This window comes from Lacerta agilis, chromosome 6 (genome assembly GCF_009819535.1).
Source record: "Lacerta agilis isolate rLacAgi1 chromosome 6, rLacAgi1.pri, whole genome shotgun sequence".
NCBI lineage: Eukaryota > Metazoa > Chordata > Lepidosauria > Squamata > Lacertidae > Lacerta > Lacerta agilis.
In genome coordinates, this window is record NC_046317.1 from 55,169,452 (window position 1) to 55,191,991 (window position 22,540).

Sequence of the window (22,540 nt, forward strand, 5' to 3'; positions counted from 1 at the left end):
CTCCTTTTGTCTTTTTCTCTTGGCATCTCCCCCCTTTTTTCTGTATTGATGTGAGCCACTTTCTGAGACAATAATTCTCCCAAAAGCAGACTCAAAACATAACAAACAGATATCCCCTTAGCTCTAGCTCTTTTGCAAATGCAATCCAGTTTAATTATAATGGCTTCAACTCCAGGAACCTGGGTCTTGTCATTTTATGACAGCACCAAGTCTCCTTCGTTAGCAGCAAATGTTTGGAAAAGCACAACCAACATGATCAAGGGGGTGGATCATCTATAAGGAAAGGCTGCAACATTTGGGGCATGTGTATTTAGAGAAAAGGTGAGTAAGAGGGGCCGTGACAGAGGGGCATAAAGTTATAGGAGGAGTGGAAGAAGTGGCTAGAGAAAAGTTTTTTCTCCCTCTCACATAATAGAATTTGGGGGAAATCCAAGGAAGCAGAATGTTGGAAGATTCAAGACAGAGAATAAAAAGAACATATGCAAACTGTGCATAGCTAAATCACCGAATTTGCTTCCACAAGAGGTAGTTTTGGCCATCAATTTGGATGGCTGTAAAAGAGGACTAGACAAATTCACTGAGGACCATGCTATCAATGACTTCTTTTCACAGTGACTATTTAGGGGTTCCACTGGAGCTGGTAATGGGAACTGTGGCTTTAGTATAGGGAAGGCATGTATGAGTCAAAGGAGAAGTATGCCAAGGGCAGGACTTCCTCCAGGTGTCTTGTTTTCAAGCTCACAAACTGATCCAGAGAGCTTAGCTCTGGATAGTTTTGTGCTGTTCAGAGACAAGGAGATTTCCTTTTGCTTTTTGAGGCAAGCAGGACAGAGCTATCCCATTTTGTCCTGTTTTGCTTGGGCAGAATGCCACAGAAGCTGCAGCAGAAGATGGGATGGGACAGAGCAGTTTGTTGTCCACAGAGCAGTTTGTTGTCTACAGAGTAGATGGAATCATATCATTTTGTTGGCCCATGTTTTGGGCTCATTGCATCCTGTTGCTTCAGAACTTTTAGCAGTAAAGGAGGAATCTTCATTTGCAATATTACCCATTGTGTTTTGGAAACTTTTTTTTAATATCTGCAAGCTTTCCAGTGGGCACTGGATAATAATAATAATAACATTTGATTTTGCGCTTGTATGCATGTGAAATTATTATTTGACTATTCCTTGATCTTTACATGTTTCCTTGTGGTTGGCCTTCAGCGCCTTTGTTCATTTCTACCAGTTGTTATTACAGGTAGTGGCTGAGTCCCATATTAGTTACTTTTTGAAATAATACTGTTAATAATAGCATGTATGTTGAAAGCCCAAAGTATTGCTTGGCACAGTTGCTTTAACAACGTTTTCCTTTCATGGATTCTAGTTTCCCTGTCCTCCCTGTGGGACTCTTTTATAACCTTCCCAACACCTGTCCCAGTTGGGCTAAGTTCTGTGGTGTTTGAGACTATTGAAGCCAAATTTGTGACAATCTGAAACTAGCCGCTGTCCATTTAATTAAATCTCTGGTGTCTGTTATCTGGACAATGGGAATAGCCAGTGCATTTTCTCAGCCTTGCAAGTAGGTCATGAGAAGCTTTGATCGTATGTCTGTGGACAGGCAGTGTCTTTTCCTGATTTGTAGTTTTTTGCAATGTTACCAAAATAATAGCTACTGGCACAAAGGTGAATGTCGAGGAGACGCTGTCTGAGATTGTAGGTCTTCTGTGAGTGGAACCCGTATCACATTAGAACTTCAAATCAGTCTAAAGTTGATAGCTTTCAGTTAGGAGGAATCCCCTACAATCAAGAACTTTTCAGTATACCGGTAATTAAAATGGTTTGGTGCTTTCAGGCAATTGAAAATCAATGATGAAACCACACACAGCATTTTTTTTAAGCAACAACTTTGCTTGCTATACTTAAGAACACACACACACACAACTTGACTTCATTTAGTTTAAAGCCCTTCATGATTGTGCTGCTTTGGGCCGAGTAAGTAAAACCACTTACCAGTCCAATAAAGGAAACTGGTGCTTCACGGTAGGATTATTTCCTTATGGCATTAATCATCTGCCTTGGCCTGCTTTCTCGAACCGATTCACTCACATTTTAATGAATGGTTCCAGTGCCTCATTATTACAGCCTTCATTCAGGTGAAGAGATCAGCAGGCAGGGCTCAAGCGAAGGGTCTGTGGAGAATTTCCAGAAGGTGTGCTGGGACCCAGGATCTCCCCTTGGATGATAGAGCCTCCACTTACATAGGGCACCTTCTTATTCTCATAGTGAATGCACAACTACTAGGGTGTGTGGTTTCTGAGCAAGTCAGCAGCTGGGCGTGGAGGGACAGGAGCAGCTTTATGTGACACATACATTCTGGCATTCTTTGAGCACATGCATTAGGAGTTTCTCAGTCCCCCTACCAACAGTGCAGCAGCAGGGGCTAATGCCTGAGAAAGTTCTGGCTTAGGGGACAGGGAGTTCTGAACAAAGTCATAATTTAATTGGTGGACAGTGCTCAAAAAACAGGAGCACCAAAACTCAGCCCCCTTATCTTATGTGATAGCTTCCTTAGCTACTCTTTTATTGAAGGGAAGGGGGAGCGGGGTATGATTTGGGTAAAATTAGGAGGAGGCAGGGTGGGTCTTGTGGGTTTTATCAAGAATCGTCCTGCCTTTGCCCCATTTCAAGACTTGATGGTCCCACATTGTTGAAGTTTGAGGACCTTCAGAATACACAGGCATAACAGAGCAGCATAAAACTCCTGTCTAATTCTGTAGAGTGGCACATGGAAGACTTTGCCTATTTCCTTATAGAAGGCATTTAGAGAAAAATTTAACAAAATGTATGTGGCAACATAATCTTTATTTTATTTATTGAATTTATATACCATCCTATACCCAGAGATCTCAGGGCGGATCACAGAATAAAATATTGGCAGTGTAAGGACCTTGGTGGCAATAAATAGCACTTATGTGCAGCCTGGTTGAAGGTTAAAACATTATGGGAGAATGTTTTTTTAAAGTTGTGCCAGATGTGTAAGGATATGTTCTTCCAACCAGAGGCGTAGGAAGGTCAGGTGGTACCTGGTGCGGAAAATTTCTTGTCACACACCCCCATTGATCCCCCCCATAAAAATGGTTTTACATTATTTCATATTTTCTTACAAAGGAATAATAAGTAATAATAATAAACTTTTATTTATATCCTGCCCTCTCCAGCCCAAGTCGGGCTCAGGGTGGCTAACATCAGATACATAACATTGGTATAAAATCAAACAATAATTAAATTACCTCCTAAAAACATCTCAAAATCAAATTAAAGTCTAATTAGATGGCTTTCCACAGGGTTAGAGTTGGGAACAGTAAGTGCTCCACTGAACTGAAATTTCAGCCTTCACGACATAGGAAAACAGCCAAGTAAACAGCTATTTTGGTGGAGGAGGGTCAATATATTAACCGATATGCATGAAATTTCATATATAGCTATATAATCCCTAGAATAGTAAGATAAGACCTTTGGAGCAGGCATTTTTTTTAAAAAAAGTTTTTTTTATGAACTGCCCTAGTAGGGCAGTAATTGTTCCTTGATAATTTGTCACCCCCTCCATTATGGAACCTGGGGTGGTCCGCCCCCTACGCCCCTGCTTCCAACATCTCCATGAGGAGTGAAAGCGTGGAGAGGGGAGTTGTAAACATGCTCAGTTGAATGTCGGCAAGGACTCCTTTTGAATTTAAGTGCATGCACACAAATGGTGCTTCCAGATGGGGGCTTAATATTATAACTGGTCAATGAGACGGCAAACAAGTTGTTGGCAACATTAAAAAACAAAAACAAACTTGTAGTCAATTTCTGCAAGAAAGGAAAAATGTAGATTAAACAGGCACTAAATTGGGGAGGAGGGATTGTGGACTGACTAGGACTGATGGAAGTTGTAGCCCAAAGCATCTGAAGAGCACCAGGTGATGGTTTGTTTAAATGCATACCTTTAGTTAAGTTCTACGATGAAAAAGAATCAGGTGGTCTGTTTCTAGATAAATGGATTTATGATTTACTAACATTTTAGTTACAAACAGAATGTCAATCCAAATCTTTTTGTCCTTTCTTTGTGAAGGTCTGTAGGGACTCGTATGTACTGAATATTTGTAAAACAGTAAGAACACACCAGATAAAACATAGAGATAACAGAACAGAAAAGAAATTGGGAGTTCATTGCATAATATCTTTAGTGTAAGAGCTAGATTATTTATCTCTTATATAATTGCTCTGCATCAGCCGGAGCTTTTCATTGCTATTGATACGTGCAATTAAGTCTCTTCTGTCTGCCATGTCAAACACAGTTTTGACTCACCATCTCCACTCCAAGGCCACTCCATTCTTCTGCTCCTGTTCTGCAAATCCAGATCTCCCTCTGCTGGCAGCAAAATAAAATGATACAAAGTTAGAATTTCACAAAAATCATGCTGGGCAGGAGACATTCGGGAATCAGGTGATTGATTGGGCTGCTGAGTAAATCAACCCAGTATTTTATTATTTCAGGAACTGCTTCAAGGCATATTAATCTTTTTTATGTCCCTTAGAATAACAGGGTGAGATTAAGAAATCCGGAAGCTCTCATTGTGGCATTTATTCCACTGGATCTACAAGCCTCTCAGATGGAATATACACAGGAAAACACACTTACTGGTAACTTCAGACTAGGATGACCAGGGGAAAGGAAAATAGAGTTTGTGTATTATTTCAGAAATTGTGTTATTTAAAAAATTTGTGTGAGTTAGGCAGATTTGCCTAAACCAAATTGAATTTTCCACCTTCCCTAAAATACTCCTATTAAAGTGTGTATATCATGGCAGCCTAATGTAACCACCACACAAGGAGTTGCTGCAGCAAGAGCCTGATTTGGGGCTAAGGCTCTTAATGTGATAGTATGAATATATCAGTGGCGAAAGGGAGGGTGGGCACTGATCCCCAAGGCCCCCTTCCCCCACCATCCAAAATGATCAAAACAGCCAGAAGAACAAATGTGTCTTGAGGCGCCTTAAAACGTACAGTGGTACCTCAGTTTACGAACTTAATCCGTTCCGGAAGTCTGTTCTTAATCCGAAACCGTTCTTAAACCGAGGTGTGCTTTCCCTAATGAGGCCTCCTGCTGCCAGTGCCCTGCCACCATTTGGATTCCATTCTTAGATCTAGGCAAAGTTTGCAAACTGGGACACTACTTCCAGTTTTGCGGAGTTTGTAAACCGAATCGTTCATAAACAGGGCTGTTCTTAAACCGAGGTACCACTGTACGTAATCGACTTAGTGGATCACAGCGTACTTCATTAGATGCATGTAGTATAATACAGATGGTGCTGCTGGTGGAAAAGGAGGGAATCTAGAGGTGTGTGTTTAAAGGGAAAGGAAATGCAAAACAAAGACCAGGCCCAAATGGATAGGCCATAAAATTGTAAAATTGGAAGAGATTACCAGGGTCATTTAGTAGTCCAATCCTCTACAGTGGAGGAATCTTTTGCCCAATGTGAGGTTTTAAGGTGCCACAAAGCTCTTTGTTGTTTTCGTGGCAACAGACTTCTGAAGTCATTTATTAGATTTGTGAGGTCCATGCCTTTACACAAAATACCATATAACATTATTAAAAGGGTAGAATTAAAATTATTAAAGTTATTAAAATGGGTTATAAAATTCATGCCGCGCTGTCCCAGCAAAGGAGACAAACAAAAACAAAAAACAAAACCCCCCACCAAACAGAAACGAGGATACAACAACAGGTTAGGAGAGCGATGGGAGGGCCTTCACTACATCATTCACGAACCCTACCCTGGTTTTCATAGCCCTCGCTACAAAGACCGCTACCACGTGGGAAATCCGTGGGTCAGCGTCCACCAGCAGAAACTTTACTTGGTCCTCAGAGTTGACTATTGAATTGGGAATACCGGTAGTTTGTAAGATCACATCCCTGAAGGCCGAGTAGATGGGACAGTGCAACAAGTAATGTGTGAGGTCCTCTTTGGTTCTCATGTGGCAAGGACATATACGGTGCTCTACCGGGATTTTTGCAAATCTGCCTGACAGATAGGCCGTAGGGATAGTTTGAATAGGGATAGTTTTGGCTAAGATCAAGTTTAGTGGCAACAGACTTAACACAGCTACTCTTCTGATATCTGCTATATTCTCCTGATTGCTACGCCTTTTTTGTCTTATTTTCTTTTTACCCTGAACTAAGCATACCCGGGACTGCAGCTTCCAGGTTGCTTGGTGTGAAATTCACTGCAAGTGGTATAGCCCTTTCCCTTACCCCATTCAGAGCTTTGCAAGCTTATTCCTCCCCAGATAGGAAGTGTAAAAAGAGATGCCAGTCCATATTTCCACTGAAACTTGGCAAAGTCTGTGTCATGGGGCTGCCAGGGAATGGCTTGGAGCTGAGGGAGGGGTCTGAGCTGAGTGGGTAAGAGCCTTCAGAAAGTGGCAGGTAGGAAGGGAGAGACACAGGAGAGAAAGAGTTAACGGAAGGGAACCCAGAGGAGGAAGGGGTCTCAGAGGCAAGCAAAGAGCTTCAGCAACAGCTCAGCTCAGGGACTGACAGAGGGGGGGGTGCACGGCCCTTCTGCACAAGAGCAAGGGGGCTGGAAGCGCCGCGAGGAGAGGCGGAGACTGGGGCTACCCAGGTGGCTCTGCTGGAGGCGGACCCGCAAACCCCCACTTTGTGGATCTGAGAGCGATGGATCAGACACGTGAACACTGAGTTGTAACCTGTATATATGTACATAATAAAAAGGTAAAGGGACCCCTGACCATTAGGTCCAGTCGTGTCCGACTCTGGGGTTGCGGCGCTCATCTCGCATTACTGGCCGAGGGAGCCGGCTTACAGCTTCCGGGTGATGTGGCCAGCATGACAAAGCCGCTTCTGGCAAACCAGAGCAGTGCACAGAAACGCCGTTTTCCTTCCCGCCAGAGCAGTACCTATTTATCTACTTGCACATAATAAAGGACTGTAAATATATCTCTGACTGAGCAGAGGTATTTCTTGCGGAAGGCTTCCAGAACCCCTTCACAGTCTGTTAGCTTTTAGAGTTCCCTAGCCTGCAGTCCTGCACATACTTTTGATTATGTCTATTTCACAGTGTGAGACTTAGTTCTGAGTAAATATGGAGGGATTGTATTGCATGTATAATATGACTGCCAAATCTTGCCATCTGACATGTTTGCTGCTAATTACTGCAGATTAAGCTTCCTGTTTCAATTTGAGTTCAAGATGGGGTTAGTTGAGATGAGAGATTCCATGACTATTAGCATGGCTGTTATTACCATGAGTACTGTTTATTTGGGGGAAATGCAGGGCCATACCTTTTAGCCAGCATAAGTAAGGAAAAGACTTGTATCTGTAGATGCATAGGAGAAAGGGACAGGTTTGATAGCAAGGTAGTGAGAATGAACAGGGTTAAGTAGTACAGTATTAGATAGAATCATAGAGTTGGAAAATACCCTGAGGATCATTTCGTCCACCCCCCTGCAATGCAGGAATATTCACCTGTCCCATATGGGGATCGAACCTGTAGAAGTGCAGTGATGATCCAGAAAGTGGAGAAATATGGGGGGTGGGGAGAGAGAGAGAGAGAGAGAGAGAGAGAGAGAGAAAGATAGAGCACGGAATAGAAGTATTTATTTATTTCATTAAAATTATATCATGGAATCATAAAACTGAACAGTTGGAAGGGATCCCAAGGGTCATCTAGTCCAACCCCCTGCAATGCAGGAATCTCAACTAAAGCATCCATGACAGGTGGCCATCCTACCTCTCCTTAAAAACCTCCAGTGAAGGAGTGTCTACCACCTTCCAAGAGAGTCCGTTCCACTTGATTTTAAGAAAAGAAAAAGCTTGATTCTAAGGAAAAACCTCACCCCCAATTAGCTCTCTCTCTGTGTTGTTTATAACATATAAGAAACATAAGTAGCTGAGTCAATCCATAATTTCCCCCTCAAAAACCACAGTAAGAACTTGAAAGCTTGTTCCCTATTTTGCAACATTTTAGTTGGTCTAAAAAAAGATACTAAATGCCCTACTGTAATATGTTTGTTGTTTGTTAGCCATGTGTCTCCCTGTTATTTATTATAAATCATTTATGTTTATGTTCCTTGGGGCAGAGACCAGTCTTTTTTGCTTATGCAAAACAGCTTGTGCATTGGTGGCACTATATAAATACTAACATGGGTTATTATTTTCACAGCAACATTGATTTTTATTTAAGAAACATTATATCCAGCTTTTTTTCAGTACAATAGTTCTCAATATAGATTTTCCACTGTATTGAAATCAACTACAGTTTTATTATGGGATCTGCCATTTGAGATTTAGTGCACAATTAGTATTTAATTATTTAATTAGCATGGGTGTTTAATTAATTAGCATTAGTATTTAATTAAGGATACATTGGTATTACCACTTCCACATTGATGTGCAAGCAGAATGTGTGGAGCATAGGTTTAACCTGCAGCAGCTCAGATCACGAGTCTGGGAATCAGATATCTTGTATCTCAGAGTGCATGATACCTACACTTGGACAATAAGGCACAAATCCTGTGTTAATGCATTTCTTCCTTTGAACGTTCTTGCACATAGGGCGGGTTTCATGCTTGTACGATAATGCACACTGCCAAGGAGGAGGAGGAGGAGGGGCAGGGAGATGCGAGTTTCAGCATCAGCTGTCTTGCTGATGAGGCTGTTTTCTTTGTAGTGAGAGAAAGGTAGCACAGCATTTCTGTCTGAAGCCAGCTGGTGATGCTGCAGCCTTGCAAGAAGGATTTGCTTGGTGGTGGGGAATACAGATTTCCCATCCGCACATCAAACCACTGCTGGGTGACTGAAGCATCTGCCTCGCCTGGAGAGGGTGATGGTGCTGTGCAGACCCCAGCAATGGAGGTAGGAGTGCTCCAAGGGGGGCATTTTCATTATCTCACTAATCTCCCCTTTGGTGACCTGCCAGACTTCCCTGGAAGAGAGTGAGACAGAAGGGGATTACCGAGACTGGAATCACCCATCTCGCCGCTGAGCAGCCGCAGGGGGAGGTGGGAGGGATGGGAATGATTGGTGTTCCACCCGCAGGCCTTAATCCCCACTGGCTGTCGCTCAAGCAGGATGGTTTGCAGGCGCTGTCGGATTAAAGCAGAATGGAAGGGTTCTATGGGGTTGAAGCCTTCCTGCATGGCTGAAGTAATATTTTACCTTCCAACCCTCTGCCTTGCCAAGAAGGGCTGCTGCACGCTGGGACCCCAAGCAGGATTTGTACATGGTGCCACAGGAGAGAGGGGCAGAAGGTCACCTGGGATTGTACCCCCTGCCTGATTCCACGAGATGGTTCATACCCAGGTGAGCGTTCAGTCTGGACATCCAACCCAGAATTTCCTCCCCCAATTTGGAGGCTTTGAAGTGCATTGTTCTACCTTTGGAATGTGAATGATGGGAGAGAGGGGAGGGGTGCCTGATAGGCAACAATGGAGCAGGCTGTTGAAAGGTGGAACAAAGAGGTAACTGATCACTCTCAATTCGAAATTCAATAGCATAATAAGGATACATTGATTGAAATCCAGGGTCGGAGGCTTGTAGCATCAACAGTGGAAGACGCTTGTTGCAGCATTAATTTTTTTTTTTTTTTTTGCTTTTAACAAAAACAATTCAGTGTGAATCCCTTGTCACTTCTAAAGCACAACGCGCCCCCAGCTGTGTTTGCCAGCAAATATACAGCTCTAGAGGTGGTGGGACAGTTGAAATGGAGGCAGATTGGCCTCTTGCTGCGATTTTTGCAACCTAGCGAGAGAGAGTGGGAAGCGTGTGTTTTGGGTATGTGCTGGGAGTGTAGGATGGTTGCACCTGTGATGAAGCAGGCTGACTGTACTCTCACGCGGGTGGAGGAGGCAGAGCAGCTGTGCTGATCTATTTACAGTATTTGCCTGGCTCCAGCGGGAGATCTGTGCCTTCATGTCCTAGATAAAAACCTTTCTTTTGCTCCTGCTCAAACAGACACGGCACACTGGAAACCTTCTAATGTAAAGTGCTCTGTGCTACAGCATTCCAGGAACCTCTTGAATCCATTGGTGAGAGTTTTAAGGCGATTCTGATAAATAGGGCAGTATCTGTACAAATATAATTGCTGTGCTGTGTCAGAACAAAGATCTCCCTAGCACAGCATTCTGTCCCTGACTAGAGCCACTCATATGCCCGAAGGAAGCTTGCAAACAGGGCAAGTCTGCAGTAGCTATCCTTATTCTTTGTTCCTAGCATTGTGTAATTATCAGCAAACTGCCTCTGAATGCAGAGGCTCCATTGCTAGCTATTATGTGTTTCAACCACTGATGTCCCTGTCCTTCGTCTAATTTGATTATTGGTTGCTGGTGGGTGGACAATGTAGGCTTTTTTTCTTGTTTTGGGCAATTTTATAGTGTATCTTTGCATTTTTACAATGTAAGTCACTTTGAGACTCTCTTTTTTCACAGGAACATAGGAAGCAGTCTTATATTAAGTCAGACTATTGGTCCATCTATCCCAATATTGTCTATAATGAGTGGCAGTGGCTTCTCCAGAGTTTCAGACCAGTGTCTCTCCCAACCTTAACTGGAAATGACAGGGATTGAACCTGGGACCTTCTGCCATGCAACTCAGATGCTCTGCCTGAGCTATGGCCCTTCTATAAAAAGAAGCAGTTAATAAATTGAATAAATCATCATCATCATCATCATCATCGTCAATCCACTTCACTAATGGTCATCTCAGCATTCTCTCTAAACGATTTCCACAGTATGATATGGTATGATGAGTAATGATAAATTAATTGTGATATTTCTCTCCCTCCCCGAATCTGGATTTAGACTAGTGACATTCTTTGTGTGGCCTGGGTACTGCAGTAGCTTTGCTGGTTCTTTAATTTTATTCCAATTTCTTCTTCTAGTAGCAGAAGACATGCTGGGACTAATTAAATCAGAACTTGGCCAACATATTTCTAAAACGAACATGTGCACACAAATCACTGTACACCCCCCCCCCAACAAATCCAAACACTTTTTAAGTTTCATCTCTGGCTGTTTGTAAACATGTTGATCAGACAAACACAGGAATGTGCCTTATGTTGTGTCAGATGCATCTAGTTCACTGTTGTCCACACTGTCTGGCAGAGCCCATCTATATATACAGTAGTAGTAACAGTAAGAGCTCCCCATAACCTGTTTGAAGATCTCCCATTCCCATAGCTTTGTTTGTTTGGTTATTACATTTCTATACTGCCTTTCCTTTTTAGGAGTTTAGGACAAGGCACTTGGGGTGTTCTTTGATCCAACATTGACAGCTGAGACCCAAATGGCTTCAGTGACCTCAAGCACCTTTTACCAGTTTCTGCTAGTTTGTCAGCTGCGGCCTTTCCTGCGTAGGGGTAGCCTGGCCACAGTGATCCTCCAGATCTGATAACCTCCAGATTGGATTGCAATAAGTACATGATAGATACCTTGAAAATGGTTCAGAAGCTCCAGTCTGGCTGCTAGAATTCTGGCTGGTTTACCCAGGAGATGTATTAATGTCAGTTCATAACTTCCATTGGCTTCCATTTCACTACTGAGTGCAATTCCATTGTTTATCTTTAAAGGGCTTGGGCCCCAAATATCTGAGGGAGAGCACCTCCTCCCATATCAGCTTGCCTGTGCATTAAGATAATTAAAAGAGACCCTCCTCCATGTTTCCTCTTTAGGAGAAGCACATTACAAATGCATAACAGAGTGGACTTCTCTGTGGTGGCACCACCACTACGGGCTTGTCCTCCCAAGAGAGGAGGCGTCAACATTTGTTTTTGTTTTTTGACACCAGGTTAAAGCCTTGTTTGTTTGTTTTGCCAGGCCTTTTAGATTATGGTGTTTCAAACTGGTTGAATGCTTTTATTCCTCTGAATTGTATTGCATTGTTTATTGTATTTTATTCTGCATTTTCAAGTCTCCTTGTATATCATGGTGTGATTAACTTTTGGATATAGGGTGGCTTTATTTATTTATTTTAAAAATAAATACATACCGTATATGTAAATAAATTCATGCAGTTTCTCAAGTTTATCATCATTTGGGTTAGGCTAATTTTAGAACCGCCAGGGATCTGAATGCATTCTTCCTACTTTGGATCTAGTACTTTACCCACTGCACACTCATGGGCTGTACACACCACGTGCAGTCTCTAGAGAATCTGGATTTAGATCAGCTGTAGATTATCCAGATTCCATAGGTTCAATTAAGGATTGTTGTTATAACGCCCATTGTTTGTGTTTCTTCATAAGAGCTGGTAGTCGAAGATCCCTTCTGGCATATTTTTACTTGGTACATGAGAAGTACAGGGAAAACTGCTGTTCTGCAAAATATTGTGGTGTAGCTGGTTGCATCTACACTTCCTGCATTATGCCTTTCTCCTGATTCTGTGTGAGACTGAGATTGATTCCTGGCTGGCAACAGATAGTTCATATTTCAAAGCTGTTCATTGAATTGTTCTTTCAGTAAAGGTCTGCAGTGGTGTTACCTCTATAAAAGGTTCTACACATCTTGAGTAGCTATGGACCAATGGTTACTCTTTGGAATTGAGAAGGTTGGTGACCAGCAATTGCACTTTCAGAGTGCTGTGTTACCCAGAGGGAAGCTTCTGGATCTGAGAAGGAAGCCTGCTTTAGTTCATTATGACCAGGAAGCAACAGTATACAGAAGGATCTGAGGCTTGTCAGTTTGAAAGTCGCAGATACTCCTTCGGCAGAGGGAGCATTGGAATTAGGTTTTTGACATCCTTCCATTTAGCTGTCACACAGATACACCACCCTAACATTATGTTCAAAGTTCATGCTCTAAAACAATGGCTCTTAAAAAAATGTAATCTTGTAGGCTGTCACTTAATTGCTAGAAAAGGTATAATCTTCCCTCTGCTTCTGCTTAGTGTGAGGGTTGGGCTCAAAGATAGAGCTCCATTGTCAACCCTCAGTAGCAAGTGCCTGGTATTGTGTGCTTTGAAATTGCAGTATAGAATCCACTGCTTTTGGTCTGGTGATATGAATCCAACTCTGCAATTGTCATGTACACGCTGCGGGGTGGGATGGGGAAGAGCTCTCTGTGTTTAGAAGGTCCAAACTTGATGACATGTGGAATAAGTCAATGCATTTCATGTTATCTGTTTAATTAATTAATTAATTAATTAATTAATTAATAATACAGAGGGGACGAGGATTGGGACTGTAGCTTGCTGAAGGAGTGATTTAATTGCTGATGTCAATGGCTTCTTCCCCACCATGGCAAAGAGTTGCTTCAGTGGGAGGGGGGTAGTTTTAATTGCAACCGTGGCACAGGAAGAAAGGGTTAAACTTTACCTCCCTGTTCATGATGGCCCCTATCTTGATTCCCCCCCCCAAAAAAAGCACATACACAAACACTCAATGCAGTCAAGACATTTAATGTGTCATCTAGCTGGGACATTCCAAAATGCTTGAGTTTGTTTTCAGAGTTAACCCTGGCTTTCTTGGCCACAGTGTAAAGTTGCTCTAGCAAACATGACAGCAGCAGCTGTGCCCTGCCTGCTTCCTTTCCTTAAAGCATTGTCATCATGCTTTAGACATTCCAGGGCCTCAGTTAGAGAATTGCTTGAAGCCTGCATGGCTTGATGGTAATGGGCCAGATTAAAAACCTTACAGCTGGGTGGGTGTATGTCATCTAAGTTACCTCATAGGGAAGAAAAGCTGGCCTGATTTTGCGTGTGGCCTTCTTTCCAGCGTGCTTCACAAAGGCATGCTGTGATTGCCACATACATGTCTCCCTGTCATCCAGCAATGAAATACAATCGCCTCGCCTCTAGGGTGAAGCATGGTGTTTTATTTTGGTCAGAGCAAGCAGGAGAGTGTATGATCATGTTGCACTCTTTTGTTCATGCCAACCAAGTCTATTTGTGAAGTCCTGTGTAAGGAAAGTGGGATAGAAATCATATCTATCATCTATCTACTGTAACTATATCATCTATCTATCTATCATCCTACCCACCTGTAACTATCATCTATCCCCTGTATCTATCATCCTACCCACCTGTAACTATCATCTATCTATCTATCATTTCAATGCATAAATAAGACAGTGGCTGTTCCTTCTATTTCCTCTGTTATTTGCTTTGCCTATAGCTGTCATTTACCCTCTTACTCTGTTTACGTAGCCTCAGCTAGAACTGAAACATGAAAAGTCATGTTCTGGGTCTCCCCTGCCAACCCGAGTTCTTGTGCAAATGAAATCAGCAGTTGGCCATAGAACTCCTGGCTTCTTTGGGGTTCCTTGGAGCACAAGACATTTGGATGCCCATCTGCTAAGCATTTTCTCAGACTTTCCATTTCGCTCAAAACTTCCCTGTCTGTGACAGTGTCTTGAAATAGATTTCCTTTTAATCCAGCCTTCCTCAAGCTGATACCTTCCAGACATTTGGGACTATGGTTGTTATGCTCCCTGGCCATAGGCCATGCAGGTCAAAAGTGATGGGAGCTGGAATTCAAAACATCTGGAGGACATCAACTTGGGGATGGCTATTTTAATCATAATACTTAGATATCAGAAACTCTAGGAAGTAGAATTATTCCTTTGCCTCTATGGTTCCACTCCAAATTTGGTGCCTCGTTAAGATGGGCTTGTGAGAATATTATTGAGGCCTAGTTTTCCATTGTGCCAAATATTGAATCATGATCTATTCCCTATAGTGTTTGATGTGGAAATCTGAGGTAGTGGTGGTTGATGGTGTGTGCATCTATATTGTTGTTCGCCACCCCAGTCTCCAAGCGGTGCAAGATTCCAGGGGTTCCAGACTCTTACCCAGGGTTCCTGTTTCTTTTGGAATGATGCACAGTGGAGACTGTGGTGTCTTTATGAAATATGGATTATTTACAGATATATTCAACCTGAGCCTATGATGGAGGGGTTCACAGCATCAACACCCAAAGAGGATCTTGCATTTCCTGTAGCCCACAGCCTTGGATTCCAGCTGCCCAGCCTGCAGCCTTCCCACTTCTACCTTTTAGATCACATGTCAACTCTGGCCTTTGTCTTTCTAACTACCAGGGAATTGAGGACAGGTGGGGGGGCCTACCCATTTGCTGTCTTGCACGGAGCCACTTCCTTAGTTACCTTAATGGCCCATACTTAGATTCCTTCGCCAGGAAGCTAGCCTGGCTATTCCTGGAACTGAATCTATGCTGGATCCAGGAATTAGAAGGAGGCTCAATCAATGCAGCCTACCCCACAAAAAACTCACAACAATATGTTTTAAATAGAAAAAAGATGAGAGTGGTTCCATAACTTTTCAAGGACTGGGTGCTTCTAATCTTTGCAAATCCTGGCATGCCATCAGTGAGCTGCCTGCTCTTCTGACTGGGACCCATCACTCCAGAAGGTCTGTCCAAGTTTGTCACTTTTGACAAGGCATTTTCTTGTTGGCTGGGACTTGGGTGCAGCAGCTATGACTCCTTCCTCCATGCCAGCTGGCCTCTGACCGTGTTCGGTTTCGGGACTTTGCCTCCCTTTGCCCTTTTAAAGATTGGGTTACTTAGAGAGTCGACAACTGTCTGGGGCATGAAAAACTGCCTCAGAGAGCTGGAGAGTTTGGATGGTTCCAGAGAGACTCTTCAGAGACCAGAGCAAGTAAACTAGAGGAAAGGAGTATTTTCCGGCTGGAAAGAAAGACAATGCTAAAGGCAAAGGACTATCCTTGGGAGACGTTTTGAGGAACAAATAGAACTGACCTAGCACAGTGACCTTTTGGTCAAAGGACGCTGGAGATCAAGATTGGCTTCTCAGCAGAGGAGATTGGCTTCCAGAGTATCCTTTGTGTTTTCTAGCTGTATAGCATGGAGATGGGATGTTATGTTTTTCTACATTATTGTGATTTATTGATTTCCGCGCTCTCTGTGTAAGGTCGAGGGGATTTCCCAGGCTTACCTTAATGGTGAGGAGTTATGTGACTGGAATGTGATTTTTGTAAGCAGATGTATCTACATGCTTCCTATAAGACTTACTATCCCATTTTCTGATTGCTTCTAATCTTTGGGGTTCATTTAGTTTCAGGTCAGCTGGGTGTGTTAGCTCACAGAAGGCATTTGTTTCTCGTTCAGTTTTGGATGGTGACCCAGGTGTACTAATGTTATACAGCAATCACAGTTAACAATAATGCTTTATAGTAAAACTGTAAAATGTTCAGTGTTTTATTAATGAAGAGGGTTGCTCTTTTCCTGAATGAATCCTTTGCCAAGAGAGTTAACGCAGCCCTGAATTCAGTGGATGGAATCGTAGTAACATGAGCTCTCCTTCCTTAGGTAAGACCTCTGGTTCCTTAATGCAGAAGGACTGAGTACAGAAGCAAAGGAAGAAAAAATAAAGAACATTCCACTAATTTATTGTTGATGGAAATGGGTCTTGTTTGCATTTAATACATGTTGTTACTACTACTACTACTACTACTTTATTTAGTGCATTTCAAAATTGCAAGGTGCATTATAGCCATTGAATTGTCTTTTTTTCCCTATGTGTACATAGATTTTTTTTAGCACACTGTACACTCAGTACAAAGATCTTCTTCGAAAGGTAAAAGATATAAGGCTGGGTGGGAAGAAAAAACACACACCTCCCAGCAGCCATAAAGCATCATATTCCAGTAATCTTTACAGCAACCCTGTGAGGTAGTCTAGCAGTATTATCCCCATATAACAGATGGGGAGGCTGAGTGGGTGAGTGGGGGTGGTGGAGACTGAGGCTGAGCACAATCCTTTTCATGTCTGCTCAGAAGTAAACCCCACATAATTGAATGGGGCTGTCTACCAAGTACGTTGAAACTGCAGTTCAGTAACCTGGGAATAAGCCCCACTGAATTCATAGGGACATGCTTTTCCGTAGACATTGAATAGAGGATTGCACTGTGAATTACCTAGTGACTGTGTGACATTTGAAATGAGGGAGTTTCCAGCTCCCTATGCTGTGCCAGCTCTAAAGCCATTTGAAAAATATAAACAAAATCAAGCTTTAGAAGATGCAGTTTTCCTGTTTCTTTCCTCCCTCTTTGTCTTTTGTTAGTATGGAAAGCAGAGAAGTCAGCGGGGGAAAATGGAGCAAGACTTTCATAACCAGTTCCTTTGATGCCATAAGCATGCTTGGAATTGTACTAGTAAACCTGTGGCCAACCAGATTTTGTTGGATTACAAGTCCCATCATCCCTCACCACTGACTTTGCTATCTAGACTAGATGTGATTTGGAGTCAGAAACATATGAAGAGCCACAGGGTCCCTACCCCTGATCTGGACACTCACAAGTCCTGCTGAACTCAGCTCCAAGTAGGGTGTCTGCACCTTTAATAGTTGTGTAGATGGGAGGATTTCACCAGGTGTATTGTGTGTGATGCTGAAATTTCTTCTGCGCATCTGTTAAAGGTGCAGGAGTCCGATCTCCTCCTTCCCTTGGTCACCCTAACTTCAACACTTCTTCAAATCTGAACCCCCCCCCCTTTAATTTGGATCTCATCTAGATGAAAGGAGGTGGTTTTTTATTTTGTACTGAGGCTGATTTGATAAATAAAGCATGTCATGTATGATTTGGTCAGAAATAATACAGACTTTGACTCTTAAGGTTGTAAGAACATAGGAAGATCCTGCTGGATCAGGCCAATCATCCTGTTTTCACAGTGGTCAGCCAGATGTGTATTCTTAATTTGGTGGAGGACTTCACATACTGTAGTTTAATTCATTTTCCAAGTTCAGTTAAATGCATGGGAAGAGCTCTAGGTCTGTTGGTCAGGAATTCTAGAGTTTTTAAGTTTTTAAACTCAAGAGCCAGAATTGTCCAGAGTGCACTTTAGTGTTTCCTGTCCATTTGATGCTATTTTCTTTCCTCTGAATCCATGTAGACATATATATTCCAGTCTACAAAAGCTGATGCCATAACACATAAAGTGCCAGAAGGTTCCTTTTTACTTGCTAAAGACCGCCCCCCGTGTTGTTTGCACTTAAAATTTAAGTGGAGGAGGAGGAGGAGGAAGATTGCCAGTGCCACTTATCACTGGGAGCCAGTGCGGTGTAGTGGTTAAGAGCGGTAGACTCATAATCTGGTGAACCGGGTTCGCGTCTCCGCTCCTCCACATGCAGCTGCTGGGTGACCTTGGGCTAGTCACACTTCTCTGAAGTCTCTCAGCCCCACTCACCTCACAGAGTGTTTGTTGTGGGGGAGGAAGGGAAAGGAGAATGTTAGCTGCTTTGAGAAGTGATAAAGCGGGATATCAAATCCAAACTCTTCTTCTTCTTCTTCTTCTTCTTCTCCTCCTCCTCCTCCTCCTCCTCCTCCTCAAGTGAAACACTGCACTGGTTCTTTGGATGGTGGTGGTAAAATTGTCACTGATTTACATGGGGGCAAAAAGAATCAGGGACCTGGTTTTATGTTATTTGATTCTTTTTAAATTGTGAGAGCTTAGGAGCGGTGAGAACTTATTTACAGATGTGTATACTTGGTGTGTATTTTTGCAAACAGGAGGACCAGATGTAATGAATATAATGCAGCCTCTACATCTTATATTACCATTCCCCTTTAAAAGTCTCTTCAACTTGGAGAATGCAAGGAGGTTGCAGTTGGGCATCAGCTAAATGTGTGCAAGAGTGCTTTCTCCATGATTTCAAAGCAGCCATAGTAACATGGTACCCTCCATCACCCCTCAGCCTCAGCTAGCATGGTGAATTGTCAGGAATGATGGGGATTGGAGTCCAACATTTGGAGGGCACCTCGTTGGCTGCCTCTGTTCTGGAGGGGGGGGGGAACCCTGGTCACATTTTGCAGCTGTTATACTGGAATAAAGAATCCCTATAAATTTTGCAAGAAAAACCCTGAGCAAGATATTATGGATTCCTATGACCTTCTGGTATATCCTTTCTGTGCTCCTCCATGTGGGATCAGTAGATGCAAATGGAGTAGGAAATGGATGAATTATAGATTAAAAACAGTAATCTCAAAATGCTGGCTGTTCTTGGATATGTTGATCGAAAGCCTATTCTCCACAAGAAGAAAGAGGAAGGTTGACCACTAGTGGCAGCTTCAGGATTCATTTCTTCAGTTCAGGGGTTTGTATAAACCAGCTTATGACCAAAATTGGGGACTTGAAGATTGTGGTAGGAGGCAGCCTTTATCTCTCTTTAGCATGGATATATACTCTAGATTAGTTAGCCTTTCACACACAACAGCTAGCCAGGCATACAACTAAAAGCAAGCTTGTAAATAGGCAGTCACTTGCTCACCTGTGGCTAGTCAGAATTGCCACCAGGTGAGCAAACAGGGAGATCCCAGGCTGTAGATGTGCTTTATCAATGACTTACACAGGTATGCATGCACAGGTGAGCATAGAAATGTGTGGGCTGGCAACTTGTAAGGCTGGTTAAAAGTAACAGTGCTAGTGGTGTTGCAAGAAACAATGCAGTTGGTTGGTAGTGAAAAACTGAGAGGGAGTTGTTCTTGGGGAGTTTTCTCCCTGACTCTCTTTTTGACTGTGACTAAATAGCTTTGAAATGCATTATTAAACCTGATCTCTGGCTCTCAGTGTCCCATCTGGTAGCACCCTCATGTTGCCATTTCATAATTTCAATTCTTGTGAAAGCTGTCATTACGTAATACCTCTGAACAGCTACAGCAGAAGTGTACACAAGGTATCTCATAATATGTGTGGGTAGCCTTTCCGGCTTTCTTTCTTAAACATGAAGATCACAGACAACTTTGCTTTGTTTTTGCCTTATTTTTGTACTTATCAACTGATCTTGGGTGTCTGAAGTAGAGCCAAACAAGTTGTGATGGTGACAGATACATGCTGCTTTTTACATGTCTGCCCCATACATATATAAATTTGAGGTGTTTCAGGAGGAAGGGAGGTATATTTAGACTGAAAACAGTGAGAGGGCTTCTGGAAGAGCCTTGCTCCTGTTAAGAGTTGTGTGCCTTCACTACCAGTCTTGAAGGTGCCATGACAGGCCATCATGACTGTACTGCTGGAATTGGGCCACCAGGATATGACTGTACCTCTGATTGTTGGAAATAGGGAGTGAATAAGTGAATGAGGTTGAATCGCTCCACGTATTGCACTGTGGTGCCACAGGAAAATAGACATCAGCTGTGGATGGGTGGAGGTGATACAAGGCTTGACTAACCATATCCAGACAGATCTTCAGATACTCAGCATTTCTTGTTCACATTTATCAGTTTGCATGCAACCAGCATGGGCCAGGCAGAGTACAGAGTCGCTTCCCATGCCGAGTGACAATATCATGTGCTCCCATTTCTGTATTATGGCGCCAAACCACAGGAAGCTGTCTGGCAGTATCCGTAATTAACTGAGATAATTAGGCTGCAGATAAGAAATTCAGAGAGAGTATGCAGTGACATTTCAACCTGTTGCAGTCGCTCTGTAATCTAACTCCCTTCAAAGCAAGCTTTGTTGAGTTGCCAGCAGGCCTAGGCATGTGCTGTCATCCATAACAGGGCTGGGTTGGACCCCAGCAGTGATCATGAAACTTTTGGAACTTTCTCTAGCAAATGAAAGTCCTTAAATAGCCTTCCCCTGTATTCCAACCAGAGAGCAGCAAATCCGCCTGCTTACTGGATGGTGGCAAATTTGCAGAAGTGAGTCACTGTTTTTTCACCACAGAACTATTTGTTGAACAGCGTAGTCCTCCTGCATGCTTACTCAGAAGTAAACAACATTGTGTTCAACATTATGAATGATTCCCATTGAATAGGATTGCAGCCTCTGTTTAACCATAAGGTGATACACTCCTGGCATCTGTGCCCCAAACCGAAGTTTTGTACTCAGTTGCTGGTTTTTTGTTTGTTTGTTTTTAAAAAAAAGATTCATACAAAACTAAAGTCAAATCTGGGGTCATTTGTTAAAATATCCCTTAAACAACCACATGTTGTTGTTGTTGTTTGCTGAATTAAGCCATGTAATTACCCAGTTTTAAGCGATCATTGTTTAAGGGGCATTTTAATGATCAAGAGAATGAAACAACTTCCCCATGAGGAAAGCTTACAGCATCTGGGACTTTTTAATTTAGAGAAAAGGTGAGTAAGAGGTGACATGATAAAAGTTTATTAAATTATGCATGGCATGGAGGAATTAGAGAGAGAGAAAGGTTTCTCATAACACTAGAACTCATGGACATCGAATGAATCTGCAGGTTGAAAGATTCAGGACAGATAAAATAAATTTACTTATTCACACAGTGCATAAATTGTGGAACTTGCTCCCATAGGAGACAGTGATGGCCACCAACCTGGATGACTTTAAAAGAGGATTAGACAAATTCATGGAGGATTAGGGTCTTGGTGGCCGCTAGGGACGATGGCTATGTTTCATCTCCACTCTGTTTGCCAGTTGATGAGTATCACAGGTGGGCAGAGTGCTGTTGTGCTCAAGTCCTGCTTGTGGGCTTCCCAAAGGCTTCTGCTTGGCTACTGTGAGAATAGGATGATGCACTAGATGGGCCATTGGCTTGATTTAGCAGGCTATTCTTAACAAATGGCCTCAAGATTTGACTTCCATCTTTTTTTCATCAAAGAGTTTCTACCGCCCTCAAAGCGTATAAAAACTTGATGAAAAATAAAAATTGTATTGAAACTATACAGAAAGTACAGTAACCATAAGAAACCATGCTTTGAATGCTTCCTTTTATCCTTCTGCCATTATTAGTGGTGCTTTGCACTGCAGTAACACTGAGGTGTTCCATTATGCTAGGAACTGTATGGCTACCTACCAAGACGCATATTTCACAATCAGCATCGGAAGAGAATGTTGTTTCCATTCTCCTAATGAAGAACTGAGAGACTAATTAAAATAGCCTGCTCAAGGTCACTCCTTTCTTCTTCACATACAGTTTTGTTGAATCGGTGCCTTCCGCATTGCAACCTTGCATTTTTATGGCAAGATGTAATCCCACAAGAAAAACTCCCAGAATGAGTGCAGCAGAAGAACAATCTGTGGGAAGCTGCAGAGATATATTTATAAATCAGAAAACAGATGGGAGAAGCTGGTGTTTAAATCTTCCTATAGGTGTCAAAATGCTAACCTGTTTGGAGACTCTGCTTGTTGATAGGAAGCTTTTATGCTTGATCAGCTTTTAAGCTTTGCATGTTGTTGTTGTTCAGTCGTTCAGTCGTGTCCGACTCTTCGTGACCCCATGGACCAGAGCATGCCAGGCACCCCTATCCTCCACTGCCTCCCGCAGTTTGGCCAAACTCATGCCAGTCGCTTCGAGAACACTGTCCAACCATCTCATCCTCTGCCGTCCCCTTCTCCTTGTGCCCTCCATCTTTCCCAACATCAGGGTCTTTTCCAGGGAGTCTTCTCTTCTCATGAGGTAGCCAAAGTACTGGAGTCTCAGTTTCAGGATCTGCCCTTCCAGTGAGCACTCAGGGCTGATTTCTTTAAGGATGGATAAGTTTGATCTTTTTGCAGTCCATGGGACTCAAGAGTCTCCTCAAGCACCAGTTCAAAGGCCTCTGAATACTCCAGTGC

General features: G+C 42.7%; 1 protein-coding gene across 9 annotated transcripts in view; it reads left to right on the forward strand.

Moving 5' to 3' along the window:
* The window catches only part of TMCC2 (transmembrane and coiled-coil domain family 2), a 93,294-nt gene that overhangs the window by 41,055 nt on the left and 29,699 nt on the right, over positions 1-22,540 (forward strand). For 3 of the 9 annotated variants that reach the window (XM_033152805.1, XM_033152806.1, XM_033152807.1), the window contains exon 1: positions 15,705-15,827. The exons of 2 other annotated variants lie outside the window; for them this stretch is intronic. Coding sequence is in view for 4 of the 7 variants with exons in the window: in XM_033152804.1 (XP_033008695.1) it covers positions 8,758-8,898 (141 nt within the window). In the remaining 3 variants the exon portion in view is untranslated. 4 more of the 9 variants (XM_033152804.1, XM_033152810.1, XM_033152811.1 and 1 more) reach the window with 4 other exon arrangements.